The sequence below is a fragment of the Urocitellus parryii genome, chromosome 3, assembly GCF_045843805.1.
Source record: "Urocitellus parryii isolate mUroPar1 chromosome 3, mUroPar1.hap1, whole genome shotgun sequence".
NCBI lineage: Eukaryota > Metazoa > Chordata > Mammalia > Rodentia > Sciuridae > Urocitellus > Urocitellus parryii.
Window position 1 is genome coordinate 209,064,682 of NC_135533.1, and position 20,485 is coordinate 209,085,166.

Here is a 20,485-nt window from a genome sequence, read left to right on the forward strand (position 1 = left end):
TCCCCCAACCTGCAACTTGAACCCCAGCCCCGTTGCGGGGTTGTGTTCATTGCCCTTTTCAGTAACAGCCCCTGTCCCACCTTGCTCGGTCCTGTAAGCAGGAAGCCCACGTTTGTCCCTACCTGCGCAGTTGTCCAGTGTGGTTACTACTGGTCACGTTGGCTTCTGAGCTCCTGAAAAGTGGCCTTCCCAAACTGTGCCGTTAATGTTAAAATGCAGATTTCAAACAGGATGAAAGGGCGAATGTAAAGAAAATGTTTCATAATGGCTGTTTTGTTTTGTTTAATGAAAAGATGGTTTTTATTTCCATCTTGAATGACTACCATGCCATTATTTAAATACATCTGAAAAAATCCTGAAAGAAATTAAACTGAAGGCAAAGGGCAAGTAAAAAATATTTAACTGTAAAATAAATGAGGGGCTGGGGCTGGGGCTCAGCGGTAGAGCACTCGCCTAGCACGTGCAAGACCCTGGGTTCGATCCTCAGCACCACATAAAAATAAATAAACAAAATAAAGGTATTGTGTACAACTAAAAAATAAATATTTTTTTAAAAATGATTAATTAAATAAATAAGATAATTGAGAAAATGCAAATATTTCCACTGTAGCAATAAACTATGAATGTTTCCATCACTAAATCATAACATTTTATGATGATTACAGGTTAAAGTGATATTATTTTTGCTGTACTGGATTAAAATAACTGAGTAACCCATGATGTCCCACTGTCCTATGTAAAATTGAAAACTTGGGACTTAATGGATTAAAATTAAATTTTTTTTTTTTTTTTTTTTTTTTGTACTGGGGAGTGAATCCAGGGGTGCTGAACCACTGACCCACATCCTTGGCCGTTTTTTGTATTTTATTTAGAAACAGGGTCTCACTGAGTTACTTAGGGCCTCCTTAAGTTGTGATAAGTTGCTGAGACTGGATTTGAACTTGTGATCCTCCTGCCTCAGCTTCCCAAACTGCTGGGATTACAGGTGTCCACCACCATGCCAGGCCCCTTGTTTCTTTTTACTTTTTTAAAACTAGCGTCCCCTTCCCAACTGAGAACTGAACCCAGGGACACATTACCCCTGACCTCATCTCCAGCCCTTTTTATTTTTCTATTTTTGAGCCAGAGTCTTGCTAAACTGCCCATCCTCAAATTTGCAATCCTCCTGCCTCAGCTTCTCTAGTCACTGAAATTACAGCATAAGCCATTGCACCCAATTCTTTAATTTTTTTCTTACTTCTTTTTACTTTAATGATGTGCCTATTCTAACTTTTTTTCCCCTTAATCTTGTGGTGCTGGATTGAATCCAGGGCCTTGAGCATACTAGGCATGTACTACCACTGAACACCCCCATCCTCCTATTCAAGCATTTTAAATACCAGCTAGTGTTTGCTCTTCTCATAGTCTTTCTACTGGCGTTGCTAGTCTGGGGCCAATGGCATGCTTTTGTTCCCTTGATCATGCTGTCAGGAGCTACCAGGGAGATTGAGTACCAACACAACGGGACTCACACACTGAAACCTTCAAGGCAGGCTGAGGAGCAAACAGGACTTGTCTCGCTTCACCTTTTCTCCTCCTTACTCCTGTCTCCAGATCCTATCCTTGAGCCTTCATCTGCTGTTGAACCAACCCTTCAGAACTCGGAGGCCTGGCATCAGGGGAACAACAAGGAGTCCTTACAGGTAGATCTCTGATTCACAGGGGAAGGGGTTGGGACCAGGGTGAGTCAGTGCTTGGAATTTAGTCATCCACATTCCATTCTGGAAACTTGTGAAACTATAGCCTTTGGGGATTCTCTTCTCCAGAGCAAAGGAAACCAGCGCTGTGGTGTTCAAAAACTCATCATTTTTTCACTGGGGTTAGCTGGTCAGAAACAGGTGAAAATGTTACCGCTGTTGACCGGTGGCGAATCCTTGCTTCCCCAATGTTGAAGAATAATAGCAGAGAAGCACACCAAGGCAAGGTCAGAGTAGAAATTAATAGTTTATTAAAGGACAGCAGAAAAGACTTCTCCCGGAGGAAGAAGGGGACCCAAGAGGTGGAACCCGTGTAAGTGTGGTTGTCTCTCCTTTTTATAGTTCTTTCAGTGATGGAATGTAGGTTGGAAGGCCCGAGGGGTGGGACACAGGTGGACCAAAGAAGTAATCTGGGCAGGAAGGACTTCATTAACACTTCTTTGGGATGGGCTATCTCCAAATCTGTTGGGGGCTGATTCCTGGGCTCCATTAACATTCCTTTGGGATGGACTTTGGGCCTAGGGGTTTTTCGGGACTTCATTAACACTCCATGAGTTGTCCTGTGTTTCCCGGAATCATTCTCAGCATGGCCTCCATTTTAGATTTCACTCGATATTAGACCCAATTTACCTAACTACACTGACTACCTAATTTTAAATCTGGCTTCAAAAACACAAAGTTGTTTTATAATTGTGCTTTCAAAAGCAAAGATCTTTTTTTTTTTTTTCCCCTGTTGGCAGTGGTAAGATCCTTTGTATCCCAACCTGAAAGCCTCTCTCAGCCCTTCTGGGGACAGGGAGGGGGTGATTTACTCAAAGGTTACCAGATAAAACCTACCAAGTTGAGTTATCAAGGCTTTAACTGTGGAAGGCCAAGGAGGCAGGATCAAAACCCCTAAAATCTAGCCACATTTTGCCACTTCCCTTTTCTGCCAATTCCCTGCTTCTCTGATGTGATCTGAGTAGGTTAGTCTGTATATCTGGGTTCCAGTTAGGCAAAGCATTATGGTGTTCAAACAGATGTCATTTTGTGGAAATTTCACACCTATTCCCATGAACTCAGAATGTTCTGGAAATTCCCTTTGGTGACTGCTTTTATGAACCCCACACTTACTCAGCAGGCAACAAATCTTTGTTGTGCCACCTACATGCTGGGCACCAGCTAGGCATACAAATAATTTCCACCCCCTCATCACCCCCAAGAAGCTCATATCATAGAAGGGCAGAAGCAGCCTTGGGAAATAGAATTCTTTTGTTGTTGTTGTTATTTGGTTTTGGTTGGGGTGGGGGCTGTATGTGGTACTGGGCAACAAACCCAGGGCCTTCTACAGTCTAAAGACATAGTCTTCCCTCTGAGCTGCAGCCCCAGTGCCCCCTCTGTTTTGGGTTTTGAGATGTTGCTCAGGCTGCCCCTGGAACTCCTGTGCTCAGTGATCCTCCTGCTCAGCCGCTTAGTAGCTGAGGCTTCAGCACCCCCACCATGCCACGCTTCCCCTGTTTTTGATGAGTGTTGCAAGCTTGAGGAACCCCTTGTTTGCCTCATCTGGATTCCAGTAACCAATCTGTCAGCAGAAATCCAATCTACCCTCAGAAAAGAGGACTGGCCACTTTGTTCAAACCCCTGATGACACTGTCCTGTGGCCCTGACCATAGGGACAGTTAGACTCTAATTGTGTCTTCACATCCCTAGCACAGTGGCTGATGCATTCCTGATGGTAACCGGTGAAGGATCTGTTTAGTGCTGGCTTAGCCAGTTGTAGCAAGATTCCTACTTAAAGATTCTCAAGAGGGAAATGCAGAGAGGTCTTAAGCTCTAGCATGGAAGGCTGATCAGAGCCTCAGGTTTGGGGAACCCAGGGTCATTCGGATGGCCAGGATCTAATGTGTTTGGTGATGTCTGTTTCACAAGCTCTTTCTGTATTTCCCGCATGCAGGTAAGGTAGGATGTGGATTTTCCCAGAACCTGACTTGGCTTGTTTTGGGGTGTGTGCCCCTGCTGGTTCTGAGCCTGTGAAGGAAGGCGAGACCAGCCAGGGCAGGCCAGGACTGGTTAGCAACTTTCCGCTGTGTCAGGAACCCCAGATGAGGTTCCCAAGCTTATCCTATCTTACCTGGCATGTTTGGGGTTTTTAATTTTTCTTTTCTGTCCTTTTTTGTTGTATTTTGTTGAGCTATAATTTACACACAGTAAAATCCTCCCTTTTAGTGTACAGTTCTGAACATATACAGTTATGTAACGTCCCCCACAATCAAGATATAGAACATTTCCATCATAAAAAATTCTCCTGCTCCATTTGCCAACCCCCGGCAACAACTAATCTGCTTTCTGTTCCAATACTTTTGTCTTTTCCAGAAGGTCACAGAAAATGGAATCACACAGCCTTTTGAGTCTGGCTTCTTTCACTAACATAATGCATTTGAAGTGTATCTGTATTGTTTTCTGTGTCCATAGTTCACTTCTTTTTATGTCTAAATAATATTCCATTGTATAGATGGATCACAGTTTGTTTATCCATTCACCCATGGAAGGACATTTAAGTTTGTCGGGAATTTCTCATGTAGCCCTATTTGTTTCCTGGGCAGTTCTTTTCATTGCATAAGGGTATCCCACTAGGAGTGGAATTGCTGGCTCAGGTGGCCATCATGCTTTTGAAGATTTTTTTGATGGACTGGTAGAGTTGAAGACGGGTATTTTTTAAATTAAGGCTTCATAATCATTTATGTCACATTATGAACAGGCTGAGTGTTTACCATAAATGCTAAGTGTGCTAAACACTTCAGCATTTTACTCATTGGGTGACCTTGAGCAAGTCACATGACTTCTTAGAGCCTCAGTTTCCCTGACTGTAAAATATGTGTAATGACAGTCCAACCCCTTTGGGTTGTTGTGATGATTAAATGAGTTAATAGGAGCTGGGGGTAGCCAGGCACAGTGGCGCAGGCCTGTGATCCCAGCAGCACAGGAAGCTGAGATAGGAAGATCGTGGGTTCAAAGCCAGCCTCAGCAAAATTGAGGTGCTAAGTAACTCAGTGAGACCCTGTCTCCAAATAAAATACAAAATACGGCTAGGGTTGTGGCTCAATGGTCGAGCGGCCCTGAGTTGAATCCCAGGTACCAAAAAAAAAGAGAGAGAGAGAGAGAGAAAGAAAGAATAGGAGCTGGGGGTGTAGCTTGGTGGTAGAGCACTTGCCTAGGATACACAAGGCCTGGGTGCCATTCCCAGCACCACAGAAAAAGAAAATTAAAAAGAGTTAATATATGTTGAGCACTTAGAATAAGCTTTGCCATGTCAATGTTAGCTATTTTTTTAAATATTTTTAAATTGTAGATAGATATAATACCTATATTATTTATTTTTATGTGGTGCTATGGATCCAACCCGGTGCCTCAATTGTGCCAGGCAAGCGCTCTAACACTAAGCCACAACCACAGCCCAGTGTTAGCTATTCTTTTTTTGGGGGGGGACGGGCGTACCAGGGATTGAACTCAGGGTCACTTGACCACTGAACCACATCCCCAGCTCTATTTTTGTATTTTATTGAGAGACAGGGTCTCACTGAGTTGCTTAGCACCTCACCATAAGGCTGGCTTTGAACTAGCGATTCTCCTGCCTCAGCCTCACAAATTTCTGGGATTACAGGTATGTGACACCATGTCCAACTAAAGTCTACTCTTAGAGTATAGACCTACCAGGGATCAAGCAATTGCGCAATATCACACAGTGAATAAGTAAATAGTGGGTATAGGGTTTGAACTGAAGCAAGTCACACCACACTCACCTGCTTAGTTCCAATATCATCAGGATTTTACCAAAGAAACAGAGTAAATGTCATGGGAGGACAGAGAGGAGATTTATTTCAGGAGCTAGGGATGTAGCTCAGTGCTTCCCTAGCATGAATAAGGCCCTGGTTCCATCCCTAGCACTGCAAAAAAAAGAGAGGAGATTGATTTCAGTGAATTAGCTTGCATGATTGTAGAGACTGACTAAACAAGTTTGAAATCTGCAAGCCAGCAGGCTGGGAACTCTTGAAAAGAAGCTGTTGCCTTCTGTGGGGATCCCTGATGTTTGCTTTTAAGGCCTCTTGACTGACTGAGTACAGCTCAATCACATCATCAAGGGTCATCTCCTGTACTTACAGTCAACTGATCATAGGTGTTAACCTAACCACATCTACAAAACTACCTTCACAGCAACACTAGATTCATGTTTAATTGAATAGATTCCAGAGCCTAACCAAGCTGATGCACTATCGTAACTTCTCAGAGTTGACAGTCCATATTTGTTGAGGTTTCTGAAAAGGCCATTTTTCCAGTCTGAAGTGCCCAGTTCTTACCAGGTCAAAGTACCATAAGGGCCAGTGCGGTGGCACATGCCTGTAATCCCAGTGGCTTGGGTGCCTGAGGCAGGAGGATTGCAAGTTCAAAGCCAGCCTCAGCAACTTAGCAAGGCTTTCAGCAACTTGGACCCTATCTCAAGTTTTAAGAATTAAATAAAAAGGGCTTTGGTATGGCTCAGTGGTTAAGTTCCCCTGGGCTCAATCCCTGGTATTAAAAAAAAAAAAAAAAAAACATAAACAGAGTCATTGAGTTGGCTTGGTGTTTTGGTAGTGGTGGTGGCAGTGGTGGTGGTGGTTGTTTGGTGCTGGGGATCAAACCCAGGGCCTTGCACATGCTAATAAATACACACTCACCCACCAAATACATTTCCACAGGCTTGGGAATTAACAGTTGAAATCTCCCAAATATGATCCGGGCTTACTCAAGGAGAAGGGAGTACCAGCCCTAAGGTTGCCCCCAAATATGAGGATATCCCTTTTAGTAAGATGTTGCCCTCCAGTGTTACAAGAAATTTTACTACAACCAGATAGGCCCATCTAGAGCCCTTTCTGTAATTCTAAATTAAAGCTGTGCTATGAAATACTGGAGTAATCAGATGAGGAAGTCCACAGGCTCTGGGTTTTCCCCCATGATGATGACTCTCTTGCTTTTTATTAATGTAACTTTAAATATCATCCTCTGTCCCTTGAGATTGGTCCAGGACCCCTTCTACTATGCTGGGCTACTGGGCACCCAGCCCCAGCTGGCCCCATGGTCCCGGTGGGCCTGTGTGCATCCATCCTAGTTCAGAGTCCTGACTGATTCTGTTTCCTCAGTGGGTAGGGAGAGCCAGAATGCCCCAGCTGGACAGCAGGAAAAGGCCCTGATCCTCTTTCTCAGTCGTCCCATCCTGCTAAGGGCAGTGGTCACCAGAATCTTTCTACTATGGAGCTGCCAGGAAGGGTGTGGCTCAGCAGCCCACCACTAACAAGACAGTCACCCCTTAGACAAGGCTTCCTTTGTGTGAGGCCTGTTTTGAGCACTTTACAAATATTGACTCATGTAAACTTCAAAGGCTTCTTGAGGTGGGTACAGTTTCCATCCCCGCTGTACAGAGGAGGAAGCTGAGCCCAGGGTGGCAGCTAAGTAACCAGCCCAAGATCACGCAGCTAGGGAATGCTGGAAGCAGGGGATTGTCAGCCCTTTCGTTCAGGAGCATCTCCCCTTTGGGAACCACCACTGCTTACACCACTCCTGTAGGTCCTTCTCAAGTGGTGCCCCCTTCTAAGCCTCTTTTCCCTCATCATCAGTGTGGTGTCCTTGACCAGGGGCACCCCAGACTTTCAGAACCAAACAAGATCACCACGTAACCTACAGATGATCCCCAGATCATAAAGGTAGTGGGAAGAGAAAAAGAAGCACGTGTGTAAAAACCACTAGGTGTGGCTGGGGATGTGGCTCAAGCGGTATCGCGCCCGCCTTGCATGCGTGCGACCCGGGTTCGATCCTCAGCACCACATACCAACAAAGATGTTGTGTCTGCCGAGAACTAAAAAATAAATATTAAAAAAAAAAAAAACCACTAGGTGTATTTATGAAGTGTGCACTGCAACTGTGCCAGACCCTGCTGCAGGTACTGGAGACCCAACACGGGGGCCAGTGCCTGCCTCGTGGCAATCCCAGACTGGAGGAAGGTGACATTCAGCATGAAAGCCAAGAACAAGCTAATTTCAGATTTAGCTCTTTAGAAGACTGTAAAGTGAAAGGCCTGAAGGGCAGGACTGTGAAGGTCTCCTCAGGGAGGTGAGCTTTGGTCCCGGGTCTTCAACTCGCTTGACTGGACAAGGCACAGTCTTGGGGCTCTCGGTTGCATCCCTACAGCCACGAGAGGAGGGCGAGAGCGTACTTTTAGCCCGTGTTACAGCAGGAGAACCTGGGCGGAGAGGTCGGGTAGTGTGCCCAGAGCCACTGCCAGCAGTGAGAGAGCGCAGCAGTCAGACTGTCACCTTCCGAAGAGGCGGGGCAGCCTCGAGGAGTGGGGTCGCCTCAGGCCCCGCCCCTTCCCGGAGGGGCGCGTTCGGCCGAGGTTCAGGAACGCCTCGTAACCTATGGGTAGGGACTGGGCGCAAGACGGGCCCTGTTATCGGAGATACGGAAAGAAGATCGCGATTGGCTCTCTCTGGAGGGTGGGCGGGACTCCGTCGGCCTGTGCGCGCGCCACTGGGAGGCGTTGCCCAAAGCACAGTGGGAAGGGGCGTATCGCCGCGCGGTCGGCCGTTGGCGGCTTGGCCCCGCCCCGGATGTCGCGCGTCACGGGCTGAGCACCGGCGATTGGCCGTCGCCGCGCGAGGGGCGGGGCGGAAGGTTCTGGAGGGGGCTGGCGGGCTCTGGAAGCTTCCGCCGGACGGGTATATAGAGTCCAGGACGGGGCGGCGGCGGAGCCGGGGGACGGCGACAGCTGGGCGGCGGGCCGCAGGTGGGGGCCATGGGCAAGGACTACTATCAGACGCTGGGCCTGGCCCGCGGCGCGTCGGATGACGAGATCAAGCGGGCCTACCGCCGCCAGGCACTGCGCTACCACCCGGACAAGAACAAGGAGCCCGGCGCCGAGGAGAAGTTCAAGGAGATCGCCGAGGCCTACGACGTGCTCAGCGACCCGCGCAAGCGCGAGATCTTCGACCGCTACGGGGAGGAAGGTGCGTGTGCGCGCGCGGTGCGGGTGCGCCCCCGCCGTTTGACAGGCGGGGAAACCGAGGCACGCCGAATGCTCTCCGGCCCCCGGGGGACTAAGCGGGCCCGGGGCGAGTGGCCCCCGCCCTCTGGCCGCGCGGCCTCCGCCCTCGGATTGGCGGCCTCCGGGTGGGAGGAGGAGTCCTGGACGCGCCGCTCGCTCAGAAGCTTCTAGTAGGTCTGGGGCCGCCCCTCTCGGGGTGCCGCCCACGTCCCCGAGCGGCCCGGGGCGCGGGAGCCGGGGAGGGTGCGGGCGGCGCGGCGGGGCCCTGCGGCCGGGTGAGGTAATCCCTGCGAGACGCTGACCCAGCTCCGCGCCACGCACGTACGGGGCGGGGCGCGAGGCCGCTGTCCAGGTGCGGGAGCCGGCAGCGCGCCTGGGGCCGGTCCGCGACCCTGTCGTCCGCTGGCCGCCGATGACTCAGACTGACCTCTGGGCTTGAGCCTAAGAAATAAACTGACTTTGTGTTTCGGGGTGATGGCGATTGATAGCAGAGAGAACTTGAAAACTGTCGGTGTGCCTACCTTCATTGATTCCTACTCTCAGCACATCTCCAGCCCTCGGGCGTTTGGAGTAGGCCCCTCTGAATGCTCCTCTGAATCGTGCCTTTTTCTTACCCTTCTTTTAGTGAGTTTTTTGTAAAACCTTGTAACAACTGGGAGGATGGGTCAGTCAATAAGTGGAAGGACCTGAGTGGCACCTGGAGGTGGCCAACTCAGAGCTTAAGCCCTTTGCCACTGACATGTCACAGTGAAGTAGAGTGGGTGGTCTTTTTATTGCTGCTGCTGCTGCTGCTGCTGAAAGTGGTAAAGCTTAGGATTCTTCCTTGATAGTCTTTAAAGAATTCTTGGTCCAGGGTTCCCAAGTTTTTGTTTTTGTTTTTTGTTTGTTTGTTTGTTTTCTCTCTTAAGGAAAGCTAGAGAGAAGCACCTGGTCAACCAACTGACAGATTCTGATTTTGCTTTTCAGGCCTAAAGGGCGGTGGCCCCAGTGGCGGTAGCAGCGGAGGTGCTAACGGTACCTCTTTCAGCTACACATTCCATGGAGACCCTCATGCCATGTTTGCTGAATTCTTTGGTGGCAGAAATCCCTTTGATACCTTTTTTGGGCAGCGGAACGGAGAGGAAGGCATGGACATCGATGACCCATTCTCCAGTTTTCCCATGGGCATGGGTGGCTTCACCAACATGAACTTTGGTCGCTCCCGCCCTCCCCAAGAGCCCACCCGGAAGAAGCAAGATCCCCCTGTCACCCACGACCTGAGGGTCTCCCTTGAAGAAATTTACAGCGGCTGTACCAAGAAGATGAAAATCTCACACAAGCGGCTGAACCCCGATGGAAAGAGCATTCGAAACGAAGACAAAATTTTGACCATTGAAGTGAAGAGGGGGTGGAAAGAAGGGACCAAAATCACCTTCCCCAAGGAAGGAGACCAGACCTCCAACAACATTCCAGCTGACATTGTCTTTGTTTTAAAGGACAAGCCACACAATATCTTTAAGAGAGATGGTTCTGACGTCATTTATCCTGCCAGGATTACCCTTCGAGAGGTAAGGGACTAGGTGGGGCCCTGTGCAGGGAGGCAGCTGCTTTTTGAAGCCATTCAGTTTTTGTTCTATAAGTATTTCTGAGCATGTGGTTTATGCCAGACTTGGAGGCACAGAGCAAGACTGACCAGAGCTTGAGCTTCCCTGCTGGTGATATGGGCAGATTTGGGGCAGGGTCTTAGCTTCAGAGGCCTGATGGATCTGACCCTGCACCAAAAAACCTGTAGGCAAGAGTTGAGCTTCCTAAGCTGTGTTTATCTAATGCTGTCCATTTGTTTTCCAAGGCTTTGTGTGGCTGTACAGTAAACGTCCCCACTCTGGACGGCAGGACCATACCCGTCGTATTCAAAGATGTCATCAGGCCTGGCATGCGGCGAAAAGTTCCTGGAGAAGGCCTCCCCCTCCCCAAAACGCCCGAGAAACGCGGGGACCTCATTATCGAGTTTGAAGTGATCTTCCCAGAAAGGATTCCCCAGACGTCAAGAACCGTACTTGAGCAGGTTCTTCCAATATAGTCACCTGCGTTCCCCAAGGACTAACCAGGGACCTTTCCACAGCTCAAGGATTTCCGGACCGTTCACCAGTTGTGGACAGAGAGAGGCGGGAGGGCCCAGGGAGGGCTTTCGTACTGCTGAATGTTTTCCAGAGAATATATTACAATCTTTCAAAGTCGTGCACTAGACTTAAGTGGTTTTTCGAGCGATAGAGCGGCAGGTGGTGGGCACAGCAGAGAAGGGCATTACAGTCTGCCCTACTGGTTCCTGCAGCCCTCCTGGGATGGGCCCACCTTCTGCTCCTCCAGTCCCTGCCCAGGGGCGAGAGACAGGCCCACAGCTGGACTTGATCCCTCTGTAGACCCTTTGCTTCCTGCTGTTAGATGGTGTCAACCTGCCATCTTGGTCACCAGACCCTGTGCACTCCTCAGTTTGTGTTGTATGATCGGTTCGTGTTTTATTCTGTATTTGCCTCCCACACCTTGCTTGTCCCCTGAAGAATTCTCTCTTCTCTTTGACCATCTCAAATTGAGAACCTAAATCAGTTCTGCAGAACTGCCTGGCTGGCACCACAGCAATACCTCGTTCCAGCAGGACCAAGGGAGCCAGCCTTCAGGGAGTGAGTCTCGCACCCACCTCTCCCCCCAGGTCCTGGTGGCCTGGCTGGAGCAGGGGGTCCTCCTGACCTCTGGCTCTGGTGACACTGAAAGTGCTGATTTATGGGTCACACTCTTTTCTTTGTCCATAAAGCAATCCTTTGGCACACCTGAGGCTTAACCAGTGGCCCAGGTAATTTTTTTGTTTAATGGACTCTGGACTCTTCTCAAAGGGATCTGATCCCTTTGAATTTTGCACAGCCCTAGATATAATCCCTTTTGATAAAAGGGTCTTTGCTTCTGATTACAGGAGCACTGTGGAACGTCTGTAAATATGTTTTTATAATTCCATGTAAAGTTGGTGTGCACTCAAATGAAAACAGTCCATGGCAGCTGCTGCTCTCTGTACAGAGCCAAGAATCGGAAGAAACCTTGGGAGTGGGAAAGTTGGAACAAAAAAAATGTCTGTTCTCTGGAGACCAGTCTGGTGCTCAGACCTTTAGACTTATTGTAAGTTGCCACTGCCTACACGAGACCAAAGTGTGTGACTTGTCATTATGCAGCGTGACAGCATTAAAGACTGATGCTAAACCTCAGGGGAGCGGTCCTGCGACTCTGTTTGAGGGCTCTGCTGGTTCTGGGGATGGGGTGGGGGCCTGGGCATCCCTCCAAAGGCAGTCAGGGAGAGGGCGGGGTGGGCAGGAGGCAGGAGGGCATCCTCTGCAGGGCAAAGATAAGTCTGCCTTGCTGGGTTAGGGAACGCTAACCCATCCAAACAGCAAGACTCAAGTACGGTGGATGCTGCTCATTTGGTGAAGGTTAGGGCCAAAGCTGGGGTAGGGGCTGGCTCCTAGATGTTCTTGCCTGTCTTCCAGTTAGGACTCTGGCTTTGCCTGGTGACCTGGTCACCGGGGCCAAGGAGAGGTGTGATCTGTATTTCTAATGCCCTGTCAGGCTTTCTGCCAGGGCAGGCTGTCTGACAGGTTCTGCCAAACCAGAACTAGAATTCTGGCCTCCCAGGAGCTGACCCCGCCCTGGGAAGATCCATTTCCTGCCTCCTATTTGTTGGCTACTGAGGCTTTTACTTTGTAACTTTTTAAGGAACTGGTTTTATTATAAGGTAAGTAATTATACAGGCTTACAAAAATGCAATTCTATTTAGCTACAAAGTGGTACTTTGTTTTTGGCAATAGTGGAGGATAAAACCAGGGCCTCTTGTATGCTAATCCCTGCTGCCTCATGAGCAAGGCAGGAGATGCTATTTAGTTTAAAAAAAAAAAAAAAAATCACACTGCTTGGAGCTAAGAACAGCTTCCCCTTCCCATTGAAATGATCGCTGGCCACAGTCTCAGACAGCACTGCCCAAGGCAACTCTCCAACAGTGGGAACAGCGTGAAGGTTAAGATAGTTGCAGTGCTCCAATCACAAATGAAGGGTTCAGCCACCATGTGTTTGTGGCTAGTGGCATCTGTTGGATGGTGCAGGTCTAGAGGGTTTTTTACCAGGTATAATACCCACGAACGGTTTCCTGGAGCCAGGAGAGGCTCCCCCAGGCAGAAAGTGAGCCTGAGACTGGAGCCAAAAGGAAGTATTGAAAGCTGTTCACCAGCCCAGGCCCCCGGGCCACATTTGCTACAGAACTGACCCAGGCCTCAGTTGGGGGGGGGGGTGTCCCCCATACCCCTGCCAGAGTTGTCTTTCTGAAACAGGTCCCTGTGGATTTCATATTGAAGTGCTGCAGGTGACCACAATGTTCCTGAAGTTCTAGGAACTTCCACAAACAGTGTGGCTGAGCTGCCTGGTGACCAGGAGAGGAGGGTAGGAGATGGGAAACTCCTTGTAGTAAGGGGCGGGGTGTGTGGCTCAGCAGCAGAGCGCTTGCACGCACCTGCAGGGCCCCAGGTTCCACCCCGGCACCTCAAAAACAAATGGTATAACCTCGAAATGTCCATGTGGTGGAGCTGAGCTCCGACCCTCCCTTTCCCACTTCACCAGGACAGGCAGGCAGTGGTGCGACACTTTTTTGGTGTGGATCCAAGGGTGTGCTTACATAAGCACGAGCATAACTGCTCATTTTTGAGTTTGATTTTTGTGGCTGCACAGGAATAAAAACTGCAAAAGGTTCAGGGCGTAAGATCCTCCCTCAGCCGCAGCGTTCACCTCCACCCCCAAGGTTCCCACTTTCTCAAGTACTTTGCTGAGGTGCCGCAGGGAATGCAGTTTTTTTGTTTTAACTCAAATGCTATGTACCCTACACCCCCTCCCGCCCCCCATGTGATACGACAGGGTAACGCAGCCATCTTGTCAACTCTACCCATATCGTGTGAAGTTTCAGTCCATCATTTTGGTGGCCCCTGATTGTTCTGCAGCCATTATTCCTGCTTCCAGGTTTGAGCCTCAGCTTGATGACTTTCTAGCTAGGTGACCTTGTGCAAGTGACCTACCCTCTCTGGCCTTCATTTCTTCAGGTATAAAATGGGCACGAGATAGTACCTCTCTCCTGGGTCTGTAGAATGTCCTGTCTAGAGACAGGCATGTGCACACTAGGGAGGCACCGGCTAGAGCGAGCGCTGTGTCCCAGCTCTTGTCATCATTCCTCGGGGATGTGAAGGGTTCTTGGCCCACAGCTTGTAACCCCAAAGAAGGTGAGTCTGGAGTCATTTGGGTCAGTGCTCTGCTGAGTTCCAGGAGCCAAATCAGCCAGCCTGAGGAAGCCCCTAAACTTAGCAGGCTCCCTCCTGAGGCCTCTCCTGACAACCCACTCATTCAATAGAAGAGCACTGGGCTCCAGAGCTCAGCGGCCTGGGTTTAGATCCGGGCTTTATCACTCTGCTGCTGTGTATCCTTGGGCAAGTGACATCTGATTCTCAGTGGCCTCCTTTCAAAAATGGGAGAAACGCAGGTGCAGGTCTTTTAGGGATGCTGTAACAACTAGTGAGGGGATGCATGAGGGAAGCACAGTGACAACGCAGCTCCCAGGCGAGGGGTAGCCTAGCGGCACAGCAGGCACTTAGCCTGCACAAGACCCTGGGATGGATTCCCCCCACCCCTGTGGGAAAAAAATAGCAAATATATCTAAAGTACCTTGCAGAAAACCTATCTTAAATATTTGTTGTTCTCATTGCTAATGACAGTGCCAGTCACTTAGTTAGCACTCATCCATTTAATAAGCATTTATTGAGCACCTCTTGTGTGTTGGCCAGGTCTTGATTCTGGGAACACAGAAGTTAAAAATTCCTGTCCTTGGGCTGAGGTGCAGCTCAGTGGTAGAGTGCTAGCTTAGCGTGTGCCAGGCCCTGGGTTCCACCCCAGCACACACAAAATAAAATCCCTATCCCTGTGGAGCTGATGGTAAGTAAGGGTAAAAAGAAAATAAGCATAAATAAATAAAATGTAAAATGTGCTAGATAATGGAGAAATAGAAAACTAGTGGGTGGAAAGTGTTGGGTACATTTTAAAATAGCACAGCAAATGGCCTGCCAAAAAAGTGACATTTGAGTAGACAAAGGAAGTCAGGAGCAGCTGTGTGGATACTGAGGGAAAGGCATCCAAGAACAGGGAATAGCCTGTGCAAAGGCCCTGAGGCTGGGACATGCTTGAGTTGTTGAAGGAGCCAGTCAAGGGACCAGTGAGGTTGGAGCACAGGGAATGGTGTGAGAGTTGGAGGAGGAGAGGGCAGGGAGGTGATCAGGCAGATGATGCAGAGCCTGTTGGGCTGCCAAGCAAACTGTGGTTTTCACTCTGAGTGTATTCAGAGTCTGCCAGCATTTTGAGTTTCTTTTGTTTTCCTTTGCATGTAGCAGGGGCTGAAGGAGGAGTGTGGGTGTGAATCCTTTTACACGATGACTTCAAATCCCTGAGATAGGTCATCGGTGTCTTGAGATCTCACTGCACCAAAATTCCATCTCAAAACAGCACAATGCGGACAATAAACATCTAGATTCTTTTCCATTTAGATCTAGGCTTTCAAGTTCCTGTACTCATTTTTTCTCCCCCAGATCTTAAAAATGCTTTCATGGTTGGCTAATTCCATCCCCGAGAGGCCTAGAGTTCTCAAACTCCGATTATTCAAATGCACATCTCCCTGTCAGGAGGGAAGGAGCGACAACCTCAGGGCACCACTCAGAAGGGCCCCTTCCAGAGTGTCCCTGAGGTCACCAACCATGTCCTAATGAGCTTTGCATCGCCAGTGCCCAGAGTGACTCTGGTCCATAACTGACTCTCATAGCGTTCCTTGACTAAGTAATTAAGTGACAAAGTGACTCTGACAAGAGCACTCACATTTGTCCTCTGATCACTCATGTCAAGGAATGTGCAGAAGAAGCTCGACCAACCCCGGGGGCTGCGGAAGTCCCCCGTGACCCACATTCCAAGTTTGTTTTTTTTTCTGGCTCAAGGAGAGCCCCTCTTTCCTGGGGACCCTGCTCCTACTTCCTGGTTCATGGATGAGTCACTGGGCACAGTTCTTGAGGAACAGCTCAGGCCAGACCTGGGAGACCCTTTAGGTAACAAATGGCAATCTTGGAGCAGCCTCAGAAAGCTCACAACCTCCCGGGAAACACGGACCGGAGATCCCAGATTCCCGTGGCTCCCGTCACAAAAAACCACAAACCGAGTGGTTTAAAAAACGGAAATCTATTGCCTCTTGTTCTGGAGTCCAGAAGTGCAAAATCAAAGTGTCAGGAGACTTACCCTCCTGGGAACTCTACAGGGGCATGCATCCCATGGCTGGTGGCTGCTGCAGACATCTCGCTGCCAACATCTTCACATGCCCTCCCCTCAGTGTGTCTCTGTGCTCCTCCCTCTCTGTTTCCTACAAAGGCTTCTTTCATTGGATTGCAGGCCCAGCCTAATCCTGGACGGTTTCAAGATTCTTCACTAGACTGCATCTTCACAGGCCGGGCTGCAGCTCAGTGGCAGAACAGACGCTCAGCATGAGTGAGGCTCTGGGTTCCATCCCCAACGCTGTAAAAACAAATAAATAAATAAATCGCACCTGCCCACAGCCTTATTCCAAAGAATGTGGCACCCACAGGTCCTGGGATGGGGACATACCTTCTGGTGGGGAAGACGCGGCATTCAGCCCACTATGCCAACCAAGGCACTGCTATGAGCCTGATAGACCCTGCGCCCACGGGAGAGTCACAGGGGTTGGTCAGGGGTCAAGGATGGGCCTCCAAGGCAGATGGGGACCCAATGAGGATCCCTCCCCCGCCCCCACCTCAGACCTGTTGAGGCTTAAACAGAGTGAGCAGGGCAGGGTGTGCCCAGAGATGACACAGGCCCGGCGTCAGGGTCCTGCTGAGGCAGGCCCTGCGTGCCTGAGGACCAAGAGAAGCCGGTTGTGAGAGTTTGAGTCAGAAGGGACACAGCTGGGGTGGCTTTTCCCTGGGAGGTGGAGACGGGACCTGGGCGGTTTGGGACCCAAATTTCCCCGGGAAAGCGATGCCGGGCATCTGTGCGGCGAAGCTTGACTCCAGGAGAAACCCTTCTGCTCACAGAGCCTTTCTGTTCTTGGAGGGCAGGAGGCTTGCTGGGGGACCCTCAGCAGAGGAGGGTCCTGATCTGATTCAGGTGCTCACAGGCGCCCTCTGGCAGCTGTGGGTGGAACAGGCTGCGGAGGAGCCCAGGATCCAGGCAGGACGTGATGGAATTGAACCCAGGAGGGCTGTGGGGGGAGTGCAGGGCAGGATTCAAGAGGTGTTTTGTTTTGTTTTGTTGTTTGTCTTTGACACTGAGGACTGAAGCCAGGGATGCTTTACCACTGAGCTACTCTCCAGTCTTTTCTTTTAATTTTTGTTTTGTTTTGTTTTGACACAAGGTCTCACCAAGTTGCCAAGGCTGGCCTCTAATTTGCAATCCTCCTGCCACAGCCTCCAGAGTAGCTGGATTTAAGAGGTATTTTGAAAGTAGAGGGCTGGAGGTGAAGCTTATAGATATAGCACAGGTTTAGCATGCATGAGACCCTGGGTCCCATCCCCAGCACTGCAAAAAAGAAAAAAAAATATGGAACTGCAGAAATTAGCAATATAGGTGGATTATCAAGGCGCAATGCTAAAATGCACAGCAATACAGTGCTGAGTGAGGAAAAAATAATTCAAATATTATAACAGAACAACCATTGAAACAATGCACATTTTCAAGGAAACACACAACTGGAAAGATACACACCAAACCCACCAGAGGGTCCCCTCTGGGATGGGAGAGAAATGTAGGTATTTCCCACCCCCGTGTTATTTTGCAATTTTCAAACCTGTCACAAACTTAAAAATATAAGAAAATGGGGCTGTGGGTGTGGCTCAGTGGTAGAGCACTTGCCTTGCACATGTGAGGCACTGGGTTCAAGACTCAGTGCCATGTAAAAATAAACCAATAAAATAAAGGTATTGGGTCCAGCTAGGACTAAAAATATTTTTTAAAACAGATTAAGAAAATGAATACCCACAGACCACCCTCCTGGTTCCAGCAAGGGTTAATATTTTGCCAAATTTGCTTTCTCTTTGCCCCCCCATATATACATACTATAGTGTATTAGCTATGACATTCTGTACACACACCTTTTTTCTGAGTCATCTGGCATATGCACTCATGGCAAGTTTACCCCAAAGAATCCTCCTCCTGAGGACGAGAGCATTTCACACAGGACAATGACAGCACTCAGGACACATAACACAGGTACGATGCCATTCTCCAACAGCCACTTACAATTCAAATTTCCCCAATTGTCCCGAGAACATCCTTCATATCTGTTTTATCTTCTTTGGAACCTTTATTAAAGATCCTGTGAAAGGGAGCCTGGCAATCACGCCTCTCTCTGTTTCCTCCCATGTAGGACTGTCGCCTCAGCTTTGGCCCAGTCATTCATTCACATAGTGAATCCGTTGCTGATGCAGCTTACAGCTTTGATCTGTCTGAAGAGTCCAGGCCAGTGGCTTTGCAGAATGGCTCTGGATCTGGATGCATCTGATTGTTTCCTCATGATTAAGATTCAAGGTTGGGGCTGGAGTGGTGGCCAGTGGTAGAGCGCTTGCCTAGCATGTGTGAGGCACTGGGTTCGATTCTCAGCACCACATACAAATAAATGAACACAATAAAGGTCCGTCAACATCTAAAAAATTTTTTTAAAAAGAGGTTCAAGGTCAACTCTTCTGGGGGAACCATGTACTTCAAAGGCAATGTTTGGTTCTCAGTGCGTGACAGCAGAGGGCATGTGAGGCTGGCACTTTGATCACCTAGCTCAGGTACCTAAATTAGCCTGGAAGGCTTGGTTAAAACAGTGACTGACAGGTTTCTCCTCCGTTCTGTGTGTGGCTCCTACTGAACGTGCATTGCTTTCACACCATCAGAAACCCAAAACATTGGAAGTCGAAACTTTGTCAGAGAAACACCCGTATACGTTCCCTTTTCCCGGTCCTGATTGAAAAATGTAATCTCTGAGCTAATCCTTGATGTGTCTTTCGTTGAATCAATGATTTCTCTGGAAGCTGCAAATGGTGATTTTTCTAAAACAACCTTTGTCTCTGCATGTATCAGGCGCATTTCAGAATGGGATTTTTTTTTTTTTTTTCCTCCAAAGGGATGGAGGTGACACTCAAGTTTGAGCTCCTCCCCAGTCTCAGTTTTCAGGAAGCCTCCTGAGCTATAAAACCGAGGTAGATGCCCAGCCCTGTTCTCTGCCCTCGGGCCATCCCATAACCCTCTTCTCTGGGCACTTCCTTATCAGTCAACGGGAGGCAGGCGGATGGGGCTCAGGACTCTACAGCCTGGGTTCCTTGTCCCTGAGGCCTCACATCTGCCCTCTCCAGGTGTGCAGGGGGGCAATTCTGATGCCAGGCTCAAGCAGGGCATGGGGCACAGGCCCAGCCAAGGCCACTCTCACCCAGTAGGGGTGGCAGAGGTCAGCAGAACAGGAAGGGAGGGACAGTGGCTGTGCCCATCGCCCTGGCCATGGCAGATCCTTGTTTGCTAGCTGGGTGGGACCAGCCGGGAGGCTTTACAGCTAAGCCCAAGGCCCATGCCCCTGTTTCTCTCTGCCCTTCTCCAGGTCTGGTGAGGCTGGGATGCCCAGCAATTCCCCCTGGTGACTGCAAAGACCCTGTCATTCAATACGATTCCCTGAACACACAGCAAACTGCTGCTCCAGTGGCCGCCTTGGAACCAGAACGGAGGAACCTCATCTGTCCTGGAAACTGAGCGTCCTAGCCGGCTCCAGGTGAGTTTGTGTCTTTCTTTCTTGGATCTGAGCCCACCTGAGGGCTGATAAACTCTACCCGACTCATCCATCCACACGGGGTGGTTGAGATCCTGTTCTGGGCCAGCCTGGAGGGTGAAGCGTGTGGGGTGGGGGTGGGGGATGTGGTTGGCAAGGGAAACTCAGCCTTGGCCCTCAGGGAATTCGGTTAGATGGAGGGGTCAACTTCCTGAGAGCAGAAACTGGGCTAGTTGGTTCCCGCCTTCGATCTATCACATAGTAGGTGCTCAACTAACCAAAAGAAAACTTGCTTTGTCTTCTGTTCCATTCTGCCTTTCTTGGCCTTTCCTAGTGTGGTCCTCTCTCTGGCCTGCACCTTTCCGCTCAGGCTGTTCCCTCCACTGGGAGCACGTTCAGCTGTTCATTGATCTGTCTGTGGAGGTAGACCACGGCCTGGCACGGAGGAGGGGGCACATTAAATATCTGACGACTGACTGAACGAATGAATGAATGAATGACTGCCTTTGTCCATTGTACACCCCAAGAAGCAGGGACACCCGGGACCCTCCCTATTCTTCTCTGTCCATCGTCCGCCGCCCGCCGGGGATGAATGCATCTTTTCATTCGCTTGCAGGACGGCAGGGCTGGGGCAGAGAAAGCAGGGCGGGAAACTGGGTTGGGGGCTGTCACCTCCCCCGCCCCCTCGAGGGTCTGCTCTTCTGGAGTTTGTGTCCTGTCCCCGAAACTCGGCCTGGGTCACCTGACTCCCACGGCCAGTCCCCCGCGCCTTAACACCGGGGGCTCCCCGGACTAACACTCCGCCGACAGCACGCGGTGCAGGGGTCCCAGCTTTTTATTGGCTGCTTGTCTCCT

The 20,485-nt window shown here is 49.7% G+C and overlaps 1 protein-coding gene across 2 annotated transcripts; it reads left to right on the forward strand.

Annotated features, from left to right (window-relative positions):
- Positions 1-1,593: 1,593 nt before the first annotated feature.
- On the forward strand, positions 1,594-12,017 carry Dnajb1 (DnaJ heat shock protein family (Hsp40) member B1). Of its 2 annotated transcripts, none has more exons than XM_026399614.2 (3): positions 1,594-1,682; positions 9,754-10,334; positions 10,616-12,017. In XM_026399614.2, the coding sequence occupies exons 2-3, from the start codon at positions 9,843-9,845 to the stop codon at positions 10,844-10,846; spliced, it is 723 nt and encodes a 240-aa protein (XP_026255399.1). In that variant the 5' UTR covers positions 1,594-1,682; positions 9,754-9,842; the 3' UTR covers positions 10,847-12,017. The 2 variants fall into 2 exon arrangements, with proteins under 2 accessions (XP_026255399.1, XP_026255398.1); XM_026399613.2 differs by lacking the exon at positions 1,594-1,682 and adding an exon at positions 7,669-8,749.
- The last annotated feature ends 8,468 nt before the right edge of the window (positions 12,018-20,485 follow it).

Excerpts from the sequence above, each read along its gene's own strand:
- Dnajb1 (XM_026399613.2), top strand. The coding sequence starts at position 8,539 with ATGGGCAAGGACTACTATCAGACGCTGGGCCTGGCCCGCGGCGCGTCG. Across the intron at positions 8,750-9,753 it reads CGACCGCTACGGGGAGGAAG|GCCTAAAGGGCGGTGGCCCC; the intron begins GTGCGTGTGCGC and ends TTTGCTTTTCAG. Across the intron at positions 10,335-10,615 it reads CCAGGATTACCCTTCGAGAG|GCTTTGTGTGGCTGTACAGT; the intron begins GTAAGGGACTAG and ends TTGTTTTCCAAG.